Below are 20,391 nucleotides of genomic sequence, written 5' to 3' on the forward strand. Positions count from 1 at the left end.
TAAAACACTCCTGGCTGCCACACACATTATGAGCACAGAGAATAATTTTCACTCTTGGTAAATAAAAGATTTCTGCACCATATTTATTCATGAACATGACAGACGATAGGAGCCAAACCAGGCTCCGGGTGCACATCAAGAAAAGAAGATCTGGTTTGATCAAGACCAGCCTGTTTCCACTTCACTGCTGAATTTATCTTTCTCCTTCCAGTCTATGTGTGTTTGTGTGTGTGTGTGTGTGTGTGTCTGTGTGTGTGTGTGTCTGTATGTGTGTGTGTCTGTGTGTGTGTGTGTCTGTGTGTGTATGTGTGTGTGTGTGTGTGTGTGTGTGTGTGTGCACACGTTTCCATTCAGAGCCAGTGGGCATAGGAGGTGTGAAGTCGAGCGATGCATGATAACAGAGATTATTTACACTCTGTTTCTTCTCAGGGATTTTAAGATAAACACACATCATCTTCAGTGTGAAACAGGCCTCTTCCAGACAGAGGTAAAACTGTCTAGAGACAGAGACAGAGCAGGAGACTCCTGAACAGAAACATCAGTGGAGAACTGTCTTCTCTCCAGCCACACAAGGTCTCTCAGTCCCCCTATCTCTCCCTCTTCCCTCTCCCACTGGCTCCATCTCTTTCTCTCCCTCTTCATCTCTCTCTCTCTCTCTCTTTCTCCAGTCACATGATAGATCGTCACACAGCCTCTGCCTGCAGTCCCAGAGATATGAAGAGTCACCCAAACACACAGACACACCCACCCCACGCACGGATGCACAAACACACGCAAGCATGCGATACACACACACACTCAGAGAAGCGCGCACGGACGCACACACACACACACACACACACACACACACCACACACACACACACACACACATCCAACAGCCCTGTATCTCCATGTTAACCAATCAGCTTCCCAGAGGTTTGTTGAAGGTAATTACATTTCATGCTGCCTATCAATAAAATGTCCAGCCAGGAATAAAACATTTGGCATTTCACTGTAGATACCTCCTGGCTGTCACCACATCACATCCATCCTCCCTCTCTTTCCTCCTCTCCTCTTCCCTTCCTCCCCTCCCTCTGTTTTCCAGGGTAAACGTCCCCCCAGCAGAGTGGGTGCTAGGTGGAAAGAGGGCTGGGTGGAGGACGGGGTGGGAGGGCTGGGGGGAGGGAGGGCTGGGTAGAGGGAGGGAGGGATAGGTAAAGGGAGGGTGGGAGGGCTAGGAGGAGGGAGGGCTGGGTAAAGGGGAGTGTGGGAGGGCTGGGTAGAGGGAGGGTGGGATGTGCCCTTGAGCAAGGCACTTAACCTTAGTTGCTAAAGTAAGTAGCTCTGGATAAGAGCGTCTAATAAATTACTAAAATGTAAGCATAATTACAAATTATTTGTATACTGCAAATTGACTGCAAGAAGCCCAGATTGACTAAAATCAAAACTTGCTCACATTTGTATACGATCACGTGTCTCTCTATTAAGTGTGGGAATACTTGGGAACAGATTTCATAAATTAAAATCACTTGGAGCTGATATCCTGTTGTTTTTACAGTCTATTACACTGTGTGCACAATTATTAGGCAAATTGCATTCCTCAGGATTAATTTTGTTGTTGAACAAACACAATGCTCTCAGTCAATCCAAAATGTTATTGAACCTCAAACCTGAATGTTTAACAAAGGAAAAGTGAGTTTTGTCTTTCTCAGGGGAATATATGTGTGCACAATTATTAGGCAACTCATAGTGTGCAGAATTATTAGGCAACCAAATTACAAAAATGATTTCTCCCAACTCACTTGTTTACTAAATTTTTTTTGAGTAAGTGTAACAAATAAGTAACACAAAATGACAATTAAATAACATTTTCGGCCTTTCAAAAATATTCAGTGACCAATATAGCCACCCTTCTTTTCAATAACTGCCATGAGCCTTCCATCCACGGAGTCTGTCAGTTTCTTGATCTGTTCACGATCAACTTTCGCTGAAACGGCATCCACAGCCTCCCAAATGCTGTTCAAAGAGATGTATTGTCTTCCCTCACTGTAAATCTCATGTTTGAGAAGGGCCCAAGTCTGGTGAGGAAGGGGGCCAGGTCATTATTCGGGCATCTTTGAGGCCCTGGCTGGCTAGCCAAGCAGTATAGTACTTGGATGCATGTGATGGAGTATTGTCCTGCATAAAGATCATGGCCTTCTTGAATGCTGAGGACTTCTTCCTGTACTACTGCTTGAAGAAACTGGCAGTAGTTCATCTTCAACCCAAAAAGGTCCAACTACCTCATCCTTAATGATAGCAGCCCATACCAGTACCCCTCCTCCACCTTCCTGGCGCCTGACTCGAAGTGGTGCCCTGTGTCCATTACTGATCCAGCCACAGGCATGTCCATCTGGTCCATCAAGAGTCACTCTCATGTCATCTGTCCATAAAACCTTAGAAAAATCTTTCTTCAGGTATTTCTTTGCCCAATCTTGACGCTTCAACTTGTGAATCGTATTCAGTGGTGGTCGTGTTTCAGTCTTCTTGACCTTGGCCATGTTTCTGAGCACTTGACACCTTGTACTTCTGGACACTCCAGGTAGGTTGCAGTTCTGGAATATGGTGGCACTGGAGGATAATGGGGAATGGTAGCTTGATGTTTAATTCTTCTCAAGTCTTTTGCAGTTAATTTCCCCTGACTGAGTGACTCATGATAACATATCTGTTGGCTCTGCCACTGTAATTTCACCTGACTGGGTGACTCATGATAACATATCTGTTGGCTCTGCCACTGTAATTTCACCTGACTGGGTGACTCATGATAACATATCTGTTGGCTCTGCCACTGTAATTTCACCTGACTGAGTGACTCATGATAACATATCTGTTGGCTCTGCCACTGTAATTTCACCTGACTGAGTGACTCATGATAACATATCTGTTGGCTCTGCCACTGTAATTTCCCCTGACTGAGTGACTCATGATAACATATCTGTTGGCTCTGCCACTGTAATTTCCCCTGACAGAGTGACTTATGATAACATATCTGTTGGCTCTGCCACTGTAATTTCACCTGACTGAGTGACTCATGATAACATATCTGTTGGCTCTGCCACTGTAATTTCACCTGACTGAGTGACTCATGATAACATATCTGTTGGCTCTGCCACTGTAATTTCACCTTTCTAAGTGACTCATGATGATGACATATCTGTGGGCTCTGCCACTGTAATTTCACCTTTCTAAGTGACTCATGATGATGACATATCTGTGGGCTCTGCCACTGGGCAAACAGCCTATGGTAGAACCAAGATGGCGACATGGTGGAGTGACAGCTACAGTCCAATGATGTGTCTGTGGTTCACCTGACTGTGTGACATATGATGATGATACATGACTATGGGCAACCCCTCCCCGACGATAGAGCCAAGAGGTTCAGTATAAATGGTGTTAACGACAAATTTAAATACTATTTGAGTTGTGTATGAGTGTCACAAAATAGGATTAGCTAAGGGTTTCAAAGCTCCTGCCACCCTGCCAACTGTCTGTCTGGTACTGAGCTGTGTGGATCTCAAGTCCTCAGACTGATAATAGAGTCATACGTCCATCTGGCTGACTCAGCGCTGGATGTTCATTTTAATAGAGACAAAGAAAATGGCCGACGTAGGCAAATGTGAGCAGAGCCGCAGGATGCACAGAATCCAGCAACCAGTCTGCAGCTACAGAGTCAGAAACATCCACTGGATACTGCAGACACAGACACAAACACAAACACTTCAGACACTCCCCCTAGTCTCTACTGTAGCCACACAGACACTCCCCCTAGTCTCTACTGTAGCCACACAGACACTCCCCCTAGTCTCTACAGTAGCCACACAAACACTCCAGACACTCCCCCTAGCCTCTACTGCAGCCACACAAACACTCCAGACACTCTCCCTAGTCTCTACTGCAGCCACACAGACACAAACAATCCAGACACTCCCCCTAGTCTCTACTGCAGCCACACAGACACAAACACTCCAGACACTCCCCCTAGTCTCTACTGCAGCCCCACAGACACAAACACTCCAGGCACTCCCCCTAGTCTCTACTGCAGCCACACAAACAGACATTACCTCAAATGGGAACTGTAGCTCTTGTCAACGTACAGACACCAAATCACCTAAAACACCACATGTCATCGTAATGTTTACCCTCATTACCATCTAACATAACTGACCTTCGCTGGACTGGTTAACCATGGAAGAAATCAAATCAGAGTCAAGATTGCTCCAGACAAAGTACAGGGCTTCAGTGGGAATATGGGAATGTGGGGATGTTTGAATTAGGGCTGCAATGGGCTGCGGCCCTCTTTCCTCGGTTAAATGACACAGACAGATAACTACAGTAGATGTTCTGTAAGGTTAGGGTTCCGCGCGAGCGTCCGCATGTCGTGTGCATGCTGATTCTATCTATCCCCACCAGACACGATCTTGACCAGTGGTATAGTGTACTGTTTAAGGTGATGGAGCACAAATAAAATGTAAATGACGTCATAATTTCCTCAATAAAAGTGTGTACCAACAGATGTAGCCAATTGAATAGCCTATCATTATAGAATATGCATAAAATGCATCTGTAACGTCTGCTTCCAACTCACACTTTCAAACACGTAGATCCCCTGAACGCAGCTCACTTTCCAGCCCACTTTCCAGCTCACACTCTCAAACACCTAGATCCCCTGAACGCAGCTCACTCTCCAGATCCCAATCACCTGAATTCTGATCACCTGTTCACACACCTGTATGTTTATCACACACTATTTAGTTCAGTTCTTTACACCCCATCATTGTGAGGTATTGTTTGTTTTGTGACACACTTCTATTCAGAGTGCTGGGGTTTCCCCCAAAGAAATGCCACCCCACACCATGACTGACCCACCGCCAAACCGGTCATGCTGGAGGATGTTGCAGGCAGCAGAACGTTCTCCACGGCGTCTCCAGACTCTATCACGTCTGTCACGTGCTCAGTGTGAACCTGCTTTCATCTGTGAAGAGCACAGGGCGCCAGTGGCGAATTTGCCAATCTTGGTGTTCTCTGGCAAATGCCAAACGTCCTGCACGGTGTTGGGCTGTAAGCACAACCCCCACCTGTGGACGTCGGGCCCTCATACCACCCTCGTGGAGTCTGTTTCTGACCGTTTGAGCAGACACAACTGAGAAGTGGTCTGTGGTCCCCACCTGCAGAACCACTCCTTTATTGGGGGTCTCTTGCTAATTGCCTATAATTTCCACCTGTTGTCTATTCCATTTGCACAACAGCATGTGAAATGTATTGTCAATCAGTGTTGCTTCCTAAGTGGACAGTTTGATTTCACAGAAGTGTGATTGACTTGGAGTTACATTGTGTTGTTTAACCTGTTATGGCTAGGGGGCAGTATTTTCACGGCCGGATAAAAAACGTACCCGATTTTATCTGATTATTACTCCTGCCCAGAAACTAGAATATGCATATAATTATTGGCTTTGGATAGAAAACACCCTAAAGTTTCTAAAACTGTTTGAATGGTGTCTGTGAGTATAACAGAACTCATATGGCAAGCAAAAACCTGAGAAGATTCCATACAGGAAGTGACCTGTCTGACAAGTTCTTGCTCATCTTGGCTCTTTTTATTGAAGACTGAGGATCTTTGCTGTAACGTGACACTTCCTACGGCTCCCATAGGCTCTCAGAACCCGGGAAAAAGCTGAATGATATCGAGGCAGCCTCTGGCTGAAACACATCGCCTTTGGTAAGTAGCCGATCAGTGGCCGATCAGAGGACAATGGGCTTAGGCGCGTGCACGAGTCGACCCCATGCTTTATTTTCTTTCGTCTTTTTACCGAAACGCAGATTCCCGGTCGGAATATTATCGCTTTTTTACGAGAAAAATGGCATAAAAATTGATTTTAAACAGCGGTTGACATGCTTCGAAGTACGGTAATGGAATATTTAGAATTTTTTTGTCACGAAATGCGTCGTGCTCGTCACCCTTCTTTACCATTCGGATAGTGTCTTGAACGCACGAACAAAACGCCGCTATTTGGATATAACAATGGATTATTTGGGACCAAACCAACATTTGTTATTGAAGTAGAAGTCCTGGGAGTGCATTCTGACGAAGAACAGCAAAGGTAATAACATTTTTCTTATAGTAAATCTGACTTTTGTGAGTGCTAAACTTGCTGGGTGTCTAAATAGCTAGCCCTGTGATGCCGGGCTATCTACTGAGAATATTGCAAAATGTGCTTTCACCGAAAAGCTATTTTAAAATCGGACATAGCGAGTGCATAGAGGAGTTCTGTATCTATAATTCTTAAAATAATTGTTATGTTTTTTGTGAACGTTTATCGTGAGTAATTTAGTAAATTCACCGGAAGTTTGCGGGGGGTATGCTAGTTCTGAACGTCACATGCTAATGTAAAAAGCTGGTTTTTGATATAAATATGAACTTGATTGAACAAAACATGCATGTATTGTATAACATAATGTCCTAGGGGTGTCATCTGATGAAGATCATCAAAGGTTAGTGCTGCATTTAGCTGTGGTTTGGATTTATGTGACATTATATGCTAGCTTGAAAAATGGGTGTCTGATTATTTCTGGCTGGGTACTCTGCTGACATAATCTAATGTTTTGCTTTCGCTGTAAAGCCTTTTTGAAATCGGACAGTGTGGTTAGATAAAGGAGAGTCTTGTCTTTAAAATGCTGTGAAATAGTCATATGTTTGAAAAATTGAAGTTTTTGTATTTTTGAGGAATTTGTAATTCGCGCCATGCCTATCATTGGATATTGGAGCAGGTGTTCCGCTAGCGGAACGTCTAGATGTAAGAGGTTAATGAGATTTTCCGGGACCTGCACAGGCAGGGTGTAGTGGTGAATATCGACAACAATCTGATATACTCCGCTACACGCGCCGAGCATGTGTCCCTGGTGCACAGGGTGCTTGGTCGACTGTAGAAGCATGACCTGTACGTCAAGGCTGAGAAATGTCTGTTCTTCCAACAGTCCGTCTCCTTCCTAGGGTACCGCATTTCCACGTCAGGGGTGGAGATGGAGAGTGACCGCATTTCAGCCGTACGTAATTGGCCAATTCCCACCACGGTAAAGAATGTGCAGCGGTTCTTAGGGTTTGCCAACTACTACCGGAGGTTTATCCGGGGCTTTGGTCAGGTAGCGGCTCCCATTACCTCACTGCTGACGGGGGAACCGGTGCAACTGCAGTAGTCGGCTGAGGCGGACAGGGCTTTTGGACATCTGAGGGCTCTGTTTACCTCGGCTCCCATGCTGGTTCATCTGCATCCTTCTTTGGCGTTCATAGTGGAGGTGGACGCGTCCGAGGCTGGGATAGGAGCCGTGCTCTCTCAGCGCTCGGGTACGCCATAGCAAATCTATGATGTGGGGGACCGGGAGCTGTTGGCTGTCGTCAAGGCTCTGAAGGCGTGGCGACATTGCCTTGAGGGGGCGAGACACCCTTTTCTCATCTGGACTGACCACCGCAATCTGGAGTACATCCGGGCGGCGAGGAGACTGAACCCTCGCCAGGCAAGGTGGGCCATGTTTTTTTTACCCGTTTTGTGTTCACCCTATCCTACCGACCAGGTTCCCAGAACGCTAAGGCAGACGCACTGTCCCGGATGTACAGTGAGGGAAAAAAGTATTTGATCCCCTGCTGATTTTGTACGTTTGCCCACTGACAAAGAAATGATTAGTCTATACTTTTAATCATAGATTTATTTGAACAGTGAGAGACATAATAACAACAACAAAAAATCTAGAAAAAATTTTATAAAATGATTTGCATTTTAATGAGGGAAATAGGTATTTGACCCCCTCTCAATCAGAAAGATTTCTGGCTCACAGGTGTCTTTTATACAGGTAACGAGCTGATATTAGGAGCACACTCTTAAAGGGAGTGTGCCCACTCCAGAGCTCTCCCCGAGAGGCATGAGACTAGGGCGGACACTCTCTCCCTTCCCGAGGGAGCTGGGTGAACGGTGGCCAGGTATAGGTCCAGTTGTAAGAGGAACCCCTGGCACTGTGCTGCCGTCCCATCATACTCCCGGGGAAGGGAGAGATGCATCCCACTGGAACTGGATCCGGACGGGACGAGTAGAGGTAACCCCGGTTGCGCTGGTCGAGGTGCTGGAGGGACTTCCTGTCTCTCCCAGTGGTCCATGGTCTGGACAACGCGATCCATCATGGTACCGAGATGATGCAGCATTTCTGAGTGTTCCTGGACGCGCTCCTCGACTCCTCTGACTGGGGTACCTGCTCCTGCTGACTCCATGGTGGGTGTGTAATTCTGTCAATGGTGTGCAGAGTCAGGTGCAGGAGAGCAGAGAGTTGTGAACAGGCACACACTTTATTTAGGCAGGAGAAACCAACAGACGGACGCCAAGTGCAACCCGCGCAAACAGTCACAATAATTATGTTCACATACCTCGTGAATAAAACACGGAACAAACTAACACCGTTCTAGCGCGTCAAAATTGACACGTAACACAAAAAATTACACACAAAGACATGAGGGGGAACAGAGGAATAAATACATGTAGTGTGATTGGGGAATGAAAACCAGGTGTGCAGGGAACAAGACAAAACAAATGGATAAATGAAAAATGGAGAGGCGATGGCTAGAAAGCCGGTGACGTCGACCGCCAAACGTCGCCCGAACAATGTGTTATGTCATAGTTTTGATGTCTTCACTATTATTCTACAATGTAGAAAATAGTGAAAATAAAGAAAAATCCTTGAATGAGTAGGTGTGTCCAAACTTTTGACTGGTACTGTATGTCTAAAATGCACATCCAGATTCAGAATTTGTCAGGATTTTTGTCAGCAAAACCACAAAACTCCAAATATGCATTGGAAATGGTCTGTATTCTCTAGAATATCAAAAACGTATCTTGTAAAGATATCCGCTGATATGGACCTTTTTCTCCCAGTGGGAGGTTATAACATTTCTTTCACATGACCCATCAATTTAGACAAGTGTCTGGGTAAGCATCATATAAAAATTATTAAATATTTATTCAATATTTTTATCAGAACACTTTCAAAGTCATGTTAGGATGTATTTTTACCTGGAGTTTTTCCTTCTTGTAGGCTGCTACTTAAACAACGTTTAGTCTTGAAATCTTTGTTTGTTAAACAGTTGCTACAGTAGAGGTATGGTTAGGATTAAATGACCCATACCTGACAGAAGGGGCTGTCCCGTCATGTTCATGGGAGCCATGCCAAGGTTGTTTATGGCGGTGGCCCAGGCGTTGGGTTCTGACATGGGCATCGGGTTGGAGTCCATGGACATGTTACGAATCCCTTCTGCAAAGAGAGAGACAGTGAAAAAGAGAGAGAGAGAGAGAGACAGTGAGAAAGATAGAGAGAGAGAGAGTCAGTCAGAATACGGTACAATCAGATATGGTCTCAAATGATTTGTTCGATTGTCTCTAATTTTCTATTTAAAAGCTTCTATAACACAGTAAGGTATTTGAAACTTTTTTTTGAGAGGTCATCTGTCCAGTGACAGAGCCTTTTACATTCTATTCAGAGGTTATTAGCATTCATTCCCCTCTTGGCTGAACATCCTCTGACTTCTATTAAGAGAAGGCCTCCTGATGATGCTGCTTCTCTTCCCTGGCCGACACTACAAACTCTCAGAATGAACAACAGTACTACCACAACACACTCCTCAGATAGAATCTACACAATACAACTCCAGTAAAAGAGCAGGGCTAGTTTATGTTTCTCTGTCACAGTCAATTTAAGGGAATAAAGCTCACGAAAAGAAGATTACTAGCTTTGGTACTAAGCAAAAGGCCATTTCTAAAGCAGTCGGGCATTCAAAACTTGAAAAAAAATATCGCTGGCCTAATATTACAGACACACATAATTCAGACACAACCCCAGGGCAAGCAGTCTGGTTTTCTGCCAAGTGTAACACATTCAGATCCCTATAGTAAAAGACCCCAAGTAAACAAGAACGCATCACACATTCAACCCTAGCCTATTCCTCCCATCTAAACCATTTCACAACTATAAATGGGCTTTCTGTCTCTCATTTCTTTTACCTGTCCCTCTGACAGATGGTAAAGTGTGTTGACTGGCTGTGGCACTGAACTTCTCTCCTGCCTCATGATGCCAAAACATTCAGTTGGTGATGAGGACAACACTTCACATACCTCAAAGGTCACTGTCATCTGCTAACACTGATGCTGGCTTGCGCCCTGACTGCCCTGTCTAACCACTTGAGCAGCGGACTGATTGGTCCGAGGTAGCTGAGGGTCTGGTATAATATAGGACTAATGATGTTTCCTCTGTCTGGTATAATAAAGGACTAATGATGTTACCTCTGTCTGGTATAATAAAGGACTAATGATGTTTCCTCTGTCTGGTATAATAAATGACTAATGATGGTACTTCTGTCTGGTATAATAAAGGACAATGATGTTACCTCTCTCTGGTATAACAAAGGACTAATGATATTTTCTCTGTCTGGTATAATAAAGGACTAATGATGTTACCTCTGTTTGGTATAATAAAGGACTAATGATGCTACCTCTGTCTGGTATAATAAAGGACTAATGATGTTACCTTTGTCTGGTACAATAAAGGACTAATGAGGTTTCCTCTGTCTGGTATAATAAAGGATTAATGATGTTAACTTTGTCTGGTATAATAAAGGACTAATGATGTTACCTCTGTCTGGTATAATAAAGGACTAATGATGTTACCTCTGTCTGTTATAATAAAGGACTAATGATGTTACCTGTCTGGTATAATAAAGGACTAATGATGTTAACTCTGTCTGGTATAATAAAGGACTAATGATGTTAACTCTGTCTGATATAATAAAGGACTAATGATGTTTCCTCTGTCTGGTATAATAAAGGACTAATGATGTTACCTCTGTCTGGTATAATAAAGGACTAATGATGTTACCTCTGTCTGGTATAATAAAGGACTAATGATGTTACCTCTGTCTGGTATAATAAAGGACTAATGATGTTACCTCTGTCTGGTATAATAAAGGACTAATGATGTTACCTCTGTCTGGTATAATAAAGGATTAATGATGTTAACTTTGTCTGGTATAATAAAGGAATAATGATGTTTCCTCTGTCTGGTATAATAAAGGACTAATGATGTTTCCTCTGTCTGGTATAATAAAGGACTAATGTTGTTACCTCTGTCTGGTATAATAAAGGACTAATGACGTTTCCTCTGTCTGGTATAATAAAGGATTAATGATGTTAACTCTGTCTGGTATAATAAAGGACTAATGATGTTACCTTTGTCTGGTACAATAAAGGAATAATGATGTTTCCTCTGTCTGGTATAATAAAGGACTAATGAGGTTTCCTCTGTCTGGTATAATAAAGGATTAATGATGTTACCTTTGTCTGGTACAATAAAGGACTAATGAGGTTTCCTCTGTCTGGTAATAATAAAGGATTAATGATGTTAACTTTGTCTGGTATAATAAAGGACTAATGAGGTTTCCTCTGTCTGGTATAATAAAGGACTAATGATGTTACCTCTGTCTGGTATAATAAAGGACTAATGCAGTTTCCTCTGTCTGGTATAATAAAGGATTAATGATGTTAACTTTGTCTGGTATAATAAAGGACTAATGATGTTACCTTTGTCTGGTATAATAAAGGATTAATGATGTTACCTTTGTCTGGTATAATAAAGGACTAATGACGTTTCCTCTGTCTGGTATAATAAAGGATTAATGATGTTAACTCTGTCTGGTATAATAAAGGACTAATGATGTTACCTCTGTCTGGTATAATAAAGGATTAATGATGTTACCTCTGTCTGGTATAATAAAGGACTAATGATGTTACCTGTCTGTTATAATAAAGGACTAATGATGTTACCTTTGTCTGGTATAATAAAGGACTAATGATGTTACCTTTGTCTGGTATAATAAAGGACTAATGATGTTACCTCTGTCTGGTATAATAAAGGACTAATGACGTTTCCTCTGTCTGGTATAATAAAGGATTAATGATGTTAACTCTGTCTGGTATAATAAAGGACTAATGATGTTACCTCTGTCTGGTATAATAAAGGACTAATGATGTTACCTCTGTCTGGTATAATAAAGTACTAATGATGTTACCTGTCTGGTATAATAAAGGACTAATGATGTTACCTCTGTCTGGTATAATAAAGGACTAATGATGTTACCTCTGTCTGGTATAATAAAGGACTAATGATGTTACCTCTGTCTGGTATAATAAAGGACTAATGACGTTTCCTCTGTCTGGTATAATAAAGGATTAATGATGTTAACTCTGTCTGGTATAATAAAGGACTAATGATGTTACCTCTGTCTGGTATAATAAAGGACTAATGATGTTACCTCTGTCTGGTATAATAAAGGACTAATGCGGTTTCCTCTGTCTGGTATAATAAAGGATTAATGATGTTAACTTTGTCTGGTATAATAAAGGACTAATGATGTTACCTTTGTCTGGTATAATAAAGGACTAATGATGTTACCTCTGTCTGGTATAATAAAGGACTAATGACGTTTCCTCTGTCTGGTATAATAAAGGATTAATGATGTTAACTCTGTCTGGTATAATAAAGGACTAATGATGTTACCTCTGTCTGGTATAATAAAGGACTAATGATGTTACCTCTGTCTGGTATAATAAAGGACTAATGATGTTACCTGTCTGGTATAATAAAGGACTAATGATGTTACCTCTGTCTGGTATAATAAAGGACTAATGATGTTACCTCTGTCTGATATAATAAAGGACTAATGATGTTACCTCTGTCCTGTATAATAAAGGACTAATGATGTTACCTCTGTCTGGTATAATAAAGGACTAATGTTGTTACCTCTGTCCTGTATAATAAAGGACTAATGATGTTACCTCTGTCTGGTATAATAAAGGACTAATGATGTTACCTTTGTCTGGTACAATAAAGGAATAATGATGTTTCCTCTGTCTGGTATAATAAAGGACTAATGAGGTTTCCTCTGTCTGGTATAATAAAGGATTAATGATGTTACCTTTGTCTGGTACAATAAAGGACTAATGAGGTTTCCTCTGTCTGGTATAATAAAGGATTAATGATGTTAACTTTGTCTGGTATAATAAAGGACTAATGAGGTTTCCTCTGTCTGGTATAATAAAGGACTAATGATGTTACCTCTGTCTGGTATAATAAAGGACTAATGACGTTTCCTCTGTCTGGTATAATAAAGGATTAATGATGTTAACTCTGTCTGGTATAATAAAGGATTAATGATGTTAACTCTGTCTGGTATAATAAGGACTAATGCGGTTTCCTCTGTCTGGTATAATAAAGGATTAATGATGTTAACTTTGTCTGGTATAATAAAGGACTAATGATGTTACCTTTGTCTGGTATAATAAAGGACTAATGATGTTACCTCTGTCTGGTATAATAAAGGACTAATGACGTTTCCTCTGTCTGGTATAATAAAGGATTAATGATGTTAACTCTGTCTGGTATAATAAAGGACTAATGATGTTACGTTTGTCTGGTACAATAAAGGAATAATGATGTTTCCTCTGTCTGGTATAATAAAGGACTAATGAGGTTTCCTCTGTCTGGTATAATAAAGGACTAATGATGTTACCTCTGTCTGGTATAATAAAGGACTAATGATGTTACCTCTGTCTGGTATAATAAAGGACTAATGATGTTACCTCGTTCTGGTATAATAAAGGACTAATGATGTTTCCTCTGTCTGGTATAATAAAGGACTAATGATGTTTCCTCTGTCTGGTATAATAAAGGACTAATGATGTTACCTCTGTCTGGTATAATAAAGGACTAATGATGTTACCTCTGTCTGGTATAATAAAGGACTAATGATGTTTCCTCTGTCTGGTATAATAAATGAGTAATGATGTTACCTCTGTCTGGTATAATAAAGGACTAATGTTGTTACCTCTGTCCTGTATAATAAAGGACTAATGATGTTACCTCTGTCTGGTATAATAAAGGACTAATGATGTTACCTTTGTCTGGTACAATAAAGGAATAATGATGTTTCCTCTGTCTGGTATAATAAAGGACTAATGAGGTTTCCTCTGTCTGGTATAATAAAGGATTAATGATGTTACCTTTGTCTGGTACAATAAAGGACTAATGAGGTTTCCTCTGTCTGGTATAATAAAGGATTAATGATGTTAACTTTGTCTGGTATAATAAAGGACTAATGAGGTTTCCTCTGTCTGGTATAATAAAGGACTAATGATGTTACCTCTGTCTGGTATAATAAAGGACTAATGAGGTTTCCTCTGTCTGGTATAATAAAGGACTAATGATGTTACCTCTGTCTGGTATAATAAAGGACTAATGACGTTTCCTCTGTCTGGTATAATAAAGGACTAATGATGTTACCTCTGTCTGGTATAATAAAGGACTAATGACGTTTCCTCTGTCTGGTATAATAAAGGATTAATGATGTTAACTCTGTCTGGTATAATAAAGGATTAATGATGTTAACTCTGTCTGGTATAATAAGGACTAATGCGGTTTCCTCTGTCTGGTATAATAAAGGATTAATGATGTTAACTTTGTCTGGTATAATAAAGGACTAATGATGTTACCTTTGTCTGGTATAATAAAGGACTAATGATGTTACCTCTGTCTGGTATAATAAAGGACTAATGACGTTTCCTCTGTCTGGTATAATAAAGGATTAATGATGTTAACTCTGTCTGGTATAATAAAGGACTAATGATGTTACGTTTGTCTGGTACAATAAAGGAATAATGATGTTTCCTCTGTCTGGTATAATAAAGGACTAATGAGGTTTCCTCTGTCTGGTATAATAAAGGACTAATGATGTTACCTCTGTCTGGTATAATAAAGGACTAATGATGTTACCTCTGTCTGGTATAATAAAGGACTAATGATGTTACCTCGTTCTGGTATAATAAAGGACTAATGATGTTTCCTCTGTCTGGTATAATAAAGGACTAATGATGTTTCCTCTGTCTGGTATAATAAAGGACTAATGATGTTTCCTCTGTCTGGTATAATAAAGGATTAATGATGTTAACTCTGTCTGGTATAATAAAGGACTAATGATGTTTCCTCTGTCTGGTATAATAAAGGACTAATGATGTTTCCTCTGTCTGGTATAATAAAGGACTAATGATGTTTCCTCTGTCTGGTATAATAAAGGATTAATGATGTTACCTCTGTCTGGTATAATAAAGGACTAATGATGTTACCTCTGTCTGGTATAATAAAGGACTAATGATGTTACCTCTGTCTGGTATAATAAAGGACTAATGATGTTACCTCTGTCTGGTATAATAAAGGATTAATGATGTTTCCTCTGTCTGGTATAATAAATGAGTAATGATGTTACCTCTGTCTGGTATTATAAAGGACTAATGATGTTTCCTCTGTCTGGTATAATAAATGAGTAATGATGTTAACTCTGTCTGGTATAATAAATGAGTAATGATGTTTCCTCTGTTGTTATAAAAAGACTAATGATGTTACCTCTGTCTGGTATTATACAAATACTAATGTTGTTACCTCTGGTATTATAAAAAGACTAATGATGTTATCTCTGTCTGGTATAATAAAGGACTAATGATGTTAACTCTGGTATTATAAAAAGACTAATGATGTTACCTCTGGTATTATAGAAAAGACTAATGATGTTACCTCTGGTATTATAGAAAAGACTAATGATGTTATCTCTGTCTGGTATTGTAAAGGACTAATGATGTTACCTCTTTCCCTGCATCCCTGATGCTGTCATTACACTCCCATCGCTGGGTTGCCATGGCAAAGACTGCTAAAACCTTACTCTGTTGTTCCAATGTAAATGTCTCTCACAAAATCCTTAGAAGGCTGTTAACCAATTACACACTGATTAGCGGTTCCAGAGTGTTAAGGTGCTGTAACTATTTTGACAGAGGGGATGGTTGTTTTACTGGGTGTCTGACCAAACAGTCAGTCAGAGATGAGGCTCAGAGGCTTGTCAACCTATTATACCCTGCTTGGTAGATCCGAAACAACAACTGGTGGCTATGTTAATTGCATGGTGAGGAGGGGTATAGGCTTTATAGCAGTTTAGAGTATACGGTTTAGTTACAGACTAACTGATATGAGATAGTTACAGTATAACTGTTATGAGATAGTTACAGTATAACTGTTATGAGATAGTTAGTCTAACTGTTATGAGATAGTTACAGTATAACTGTTATGAGATAGTTAGTCTAACTGTTATGAGATAGTTACAGTCTAACTGTTATGAGATAGTTACAGTCTAACTGTTATGAGATAGTTACAGTATAACTGTTATGAGACAGTTAAAGTCTAACTGTTATGAGATAGTTACAGTCTAACTGTTATGAGACAGTTACAGTATAACTGTTATGAGACAGTTAAAGTCTAAATGTTATTTGATAGTTACAGTCTACTTGTTATGATACAGTTACAGTCTTACTGTTATGGGACAGTTACATTTTAACTGTTATGAGTCAGTTACAGTCTAACTGTTATGAGATAGTTACAGTCTAACTGTTATGAGATAGTTACAGTCTAACTGTTATGAGATAGTTACAGTCTAACTGTTATGAGACAGTTACAGTCAAACTGTTATGAGATAGTTACAGTCTAACTGTTATGAGATAAGGTGGAGGCAGTTTTACAACAGGTCAAAAACAAACAGAACACTGACCAGTCAAAACAAACTAACTAGTCCCACTTACCAGTCAAAACAAAACAAACTAGCCCCACTGACCAGTCAAAACAAACTAGTGTCGTTGAATATATAATCAAAACGAAGAGAGACTATAGATTCTTTCAAATAACACTTTATTATAAGATTTTCAAAAATGGAGGTTCAACTATCCACTCAACAGCGCATAGTTGAAAAGCTCAATGAACAGTGCCGGTTCAATGCTTTTATAGAGAAAATACATGCAACCCCTTTCTGTATACGTGGCAGTCAGCAGATAGTGTGTAAAAGGTAATTCGTTGTCTGTGCAGATTTAAAATAGCACAGTTGATAGCTTGAGGGCTCAACCGTCGAACTGTATTCACAACAGTAAAACACTATATTGTGCCCCTTTCTGCAAGTTTCCATACATGTGACTTTCTGTAGATAGTAAACCCATGGGATGTCACATGCTGCGGCCGCACCCAAGCGGACCTTAGCTATACACCCAGTCTTATGACTAAGTCCCACAAAGACAAGTTTGTATCAGGTTAGAAAAACACTTGCATATAACAAGAGACAATACTTTAAACAGTAAAACACAAGATAGCATGACTAATTATGTAATTTTCCACAATACTAGTCCCATTGACCAGCCAAAACAAACTAACTAGTCCCACTGACCAGTCATAACAAACAAGGTGGAGATGCCAGCAAGCGGACAAAACAACAAAAGTCAGTTTAGAACAAGTGACATATCCCCAGTGTTCGGTGACATATCACCAGTGTTCGGTGACATATCCCCAGTGTTCGGTGACATATCACCAGTGTTCGGTGACATATCCCCAGTGTTCGGTGACATATCCCCAGTGTTCGGTGACATATCCCCAGTGTTCGGTGACATATCCCCAGTGTTCGGTGACATATCCCCAGTGTTCGGTGACATATCCCCAGTGTTCGGTGACATATCCTCAGTGTTCGGTGACATATCCCCAGTGTTCGGTGACATATCCCCAGTGTTCGGTGACATATCCCCAGTGTTCGGTGACATATCCTCAGTGTTCAAATCCCATGAAAGAGCCATTGTCTCTCAAAGGATCCCGATGCATCCATACTGATGAGCTCAGTACAGGAGGCCTGGGTTGAGTTAGGAGTTCTGATGTTATCAGGTTGATAGTTATCTAAGGGCTGAAGGCTTTGAGAGAGAGTTAAAGTGCTGGTCGAGGTCAAGGTTACCCTCATGCCCTGTAATGATAAGATGTCGTGGAGGAAATGTCCACAGTGCCTCCCTCCCTCCCTCCCTCCCTGGGCACTGGCCTCCTGGGATTTAGAGCTTCATAGAGTGACCTTGAGGGCAGAGCTCTGGCATGGCTCCCCTCAGCTCCCTTCCACTCAATCACATCCACACAGAGCAGAGGGAGTGTGTCTGAATAGCAAACAGCAGTGGAAAGATCAACACTAGCACACACACGCACACACGCTCGCACACACACGCTCGCACACACACACGCACACACATGCTCGCACACACACACATACACACATAGCTGCCTGGGAAATTTGAGCCAGTAAAAATAATCACCTGCCATCATGGGGAGTACTGAATATGTGTGTTTAAGATTAAAAGCATCTGTTTTACCATTTTACTGGTGTCTCATATAATTTAACAACCGATTATATGACAGGGATTGGTGTGAGATCCATTTCAACATTCAATTGAATTCACTCAAATTAGTTAAAAATCAAATCAATGGATGCACATTCTCAAGTCTTAAAGCATCTAGTCAAGGGGACCCACTTCACCCACTTCTCATTTGTAACAGTAGATGTAACACTGCCCCCCCCAGGCCCATTTTTTCCCTTGATGACCCCATTATTAGTCAGATAATGATCATTTTGCGAAGAAAAAAAAAACACGAGAGACACACTAGGCTAAAAATGGACCAGCCCATCGGTGATGTCGTCTATAAAATAGCCTCCAACTCTACTCAACAAACTGGATGCAGTCTATCACAGTGCCATCCGTTTTGTCACCAAAGCCCCATACACTACCCACTATTGCAACCTGTACGCTCTCGTTGGTTGGCCCTCGCTTCATACTCGTCGCCAAACCCACTGGCTCCAGGTAATCTACAAGTCTCTGCTAGGTAAAGCCCCGCCTTATCTCAGCTCACTGGTCACCATAGCAGCACCCACTCGAAGCACGCGCTCCAGCAGGTATATCTCACTGGTCACCCCCAAAGCCAATTCCTCCTTTGGTCGTCTTTACATCCAGTTCTCTGCTGCCAATGACTGGAACGAACTGCAAAAATCTCTGAAGCTGGAGACTCATATCTCCCTCACTAGCTTTAGTGTGAGGCTAGGAAAACTGCACTGGAAAACTGCACTGAGGCTAGGAAAACCTGTCACCACGGATAAATCCACGATAATTGAACATTTCAATAAGCACTTTTCTACAGCTGGCCATGCTTTCCACCTGGCCACCCCTACCCCAATCAACAGCCCTCCACCCCCCACAGCAACTTGCCCAAGCCTCCCCCACTTCTCCTTCATCCAAATCCAGATAGCTGACGTTCTGAAAGAGCTGCAAAATCTGGACCCTTACAAATCTGCCGGGCTAGACAATCTGGACCCTCTCTTTCTAAAATGATCTGCCGAAATTGTTGCAACCCCTATTACTAGCCTGTTCAACCTCTCTTTTGTATCGTCTGAGATTCCCATAGATAGGAAAGCTGCCGCGGTCATCCCCCTCTTCAAAGGGGGAGACACTCTAGACCCAAACTGCTACAGACCTGTATCTATTCTACCCTGCCTTTCTAAGGTCTTCAAAAGCCAAGTTAACAAACAGATTACCGACCATTTCGAATCTCACCGTACCTTCTCTGCTATGCAATCTGGTTTCAGAGCTGGTCATGGGTGCACCTCAGCCACGCTCAAGGTCCTAAATGATATGATAACCGCCATCGATAAGAGACATTACTATGCAGCCGTATTCATCGTCCTGGCTAAGGCTTTCGACTCTGTCAATCACCACATTCTTATTGGCAGACTCAAAAGCCTTGGTTTCTCAAATGATTGCCTCACCTGGTTCACCAACCACTTCTCTGATAGAGTTCAGTGTGTCAAATCGGAGGACCTGTTGTCCGGACCTCTGGCAGTCTCTATGTGGGTGCCTCAGGGTTCAATTCTCGGGCCGACTCTCTTCTCTGTATACATCAACGATGTAACTCTTACGGCTGGTGATTCTCTGATCTACCTCTACGCAGACGACACCATTCTGTATACCTCTGGCCCTTCTTTGGACACTGTTAACAAACCTCCAGACGAGCTTCAATGCCATACAACTCTCATTCCGTGGCCTCCAACTGCTCTTAAATGCAAATAAAACTAAATGCATGCTCTTCAACCGATCGCTGCCCGCACCTGCCCACCCATCCAGCATCACTACTCTGGACGGTTGTGACTTAGAATATGTGGACAACTACAAATACCTAGGTGTCTGGTTAGACTGTAAACTCTCCTTCCAGACTCACATTAAATATCTCAAATCCAAAATTAAATCTAGAATCGGCTTCCTATTTCGCAACAAAGCATCCTTCACTCATGCTGCCAAACATACCCTTGTAAAACTGACCATCCTACCGATCCTCGACTTCGGCGATGTCATTTATAAAATAGCCTCCAACACTCTTCTCAACAAATTGGATGCAGTCTATCACAGTG

At 41.6% G+C, this 20,391-nt stretch overlaps 1 protein-coding gene across 1 annotated transcript in view; it reads right to left on the bottom strand.

The window, feature by feature from the left end:
• The window catches only part of LOC106604464 (ecto-NOX disulfide-thiol exchanger 2-like), a 229,744-nt gene that overhangs the window by 173,179 nt on the left and 36,174 nt on the right, over positions 1-20,391 (bottom strand). The window contains exon 2 of the mRNA XM_014199103.3: positions 9,183-9,308. Within this exon, the coding sequence (XP_014054578.3) occupies positions 9,183-9,294 (112 nt within the window). The 5' untranslated portion in view covers positions 9,295-9,308. The remainder of the gene's footprint in view (positions 1-9,182; positions 9,309-20,391) is intronic.

This window comes from Salmo salar, chromosome 05 (assembly GCF_965601325.2).
Source record: "Salmo salar chromosome 05, fSalSal1, whole genome shotgun sequence".
NCBI lineage: Eukaryota > Metazoa > Chordata > Actinopteri > Salmoniformes > Salmonidae > Salmo > Salmo salar.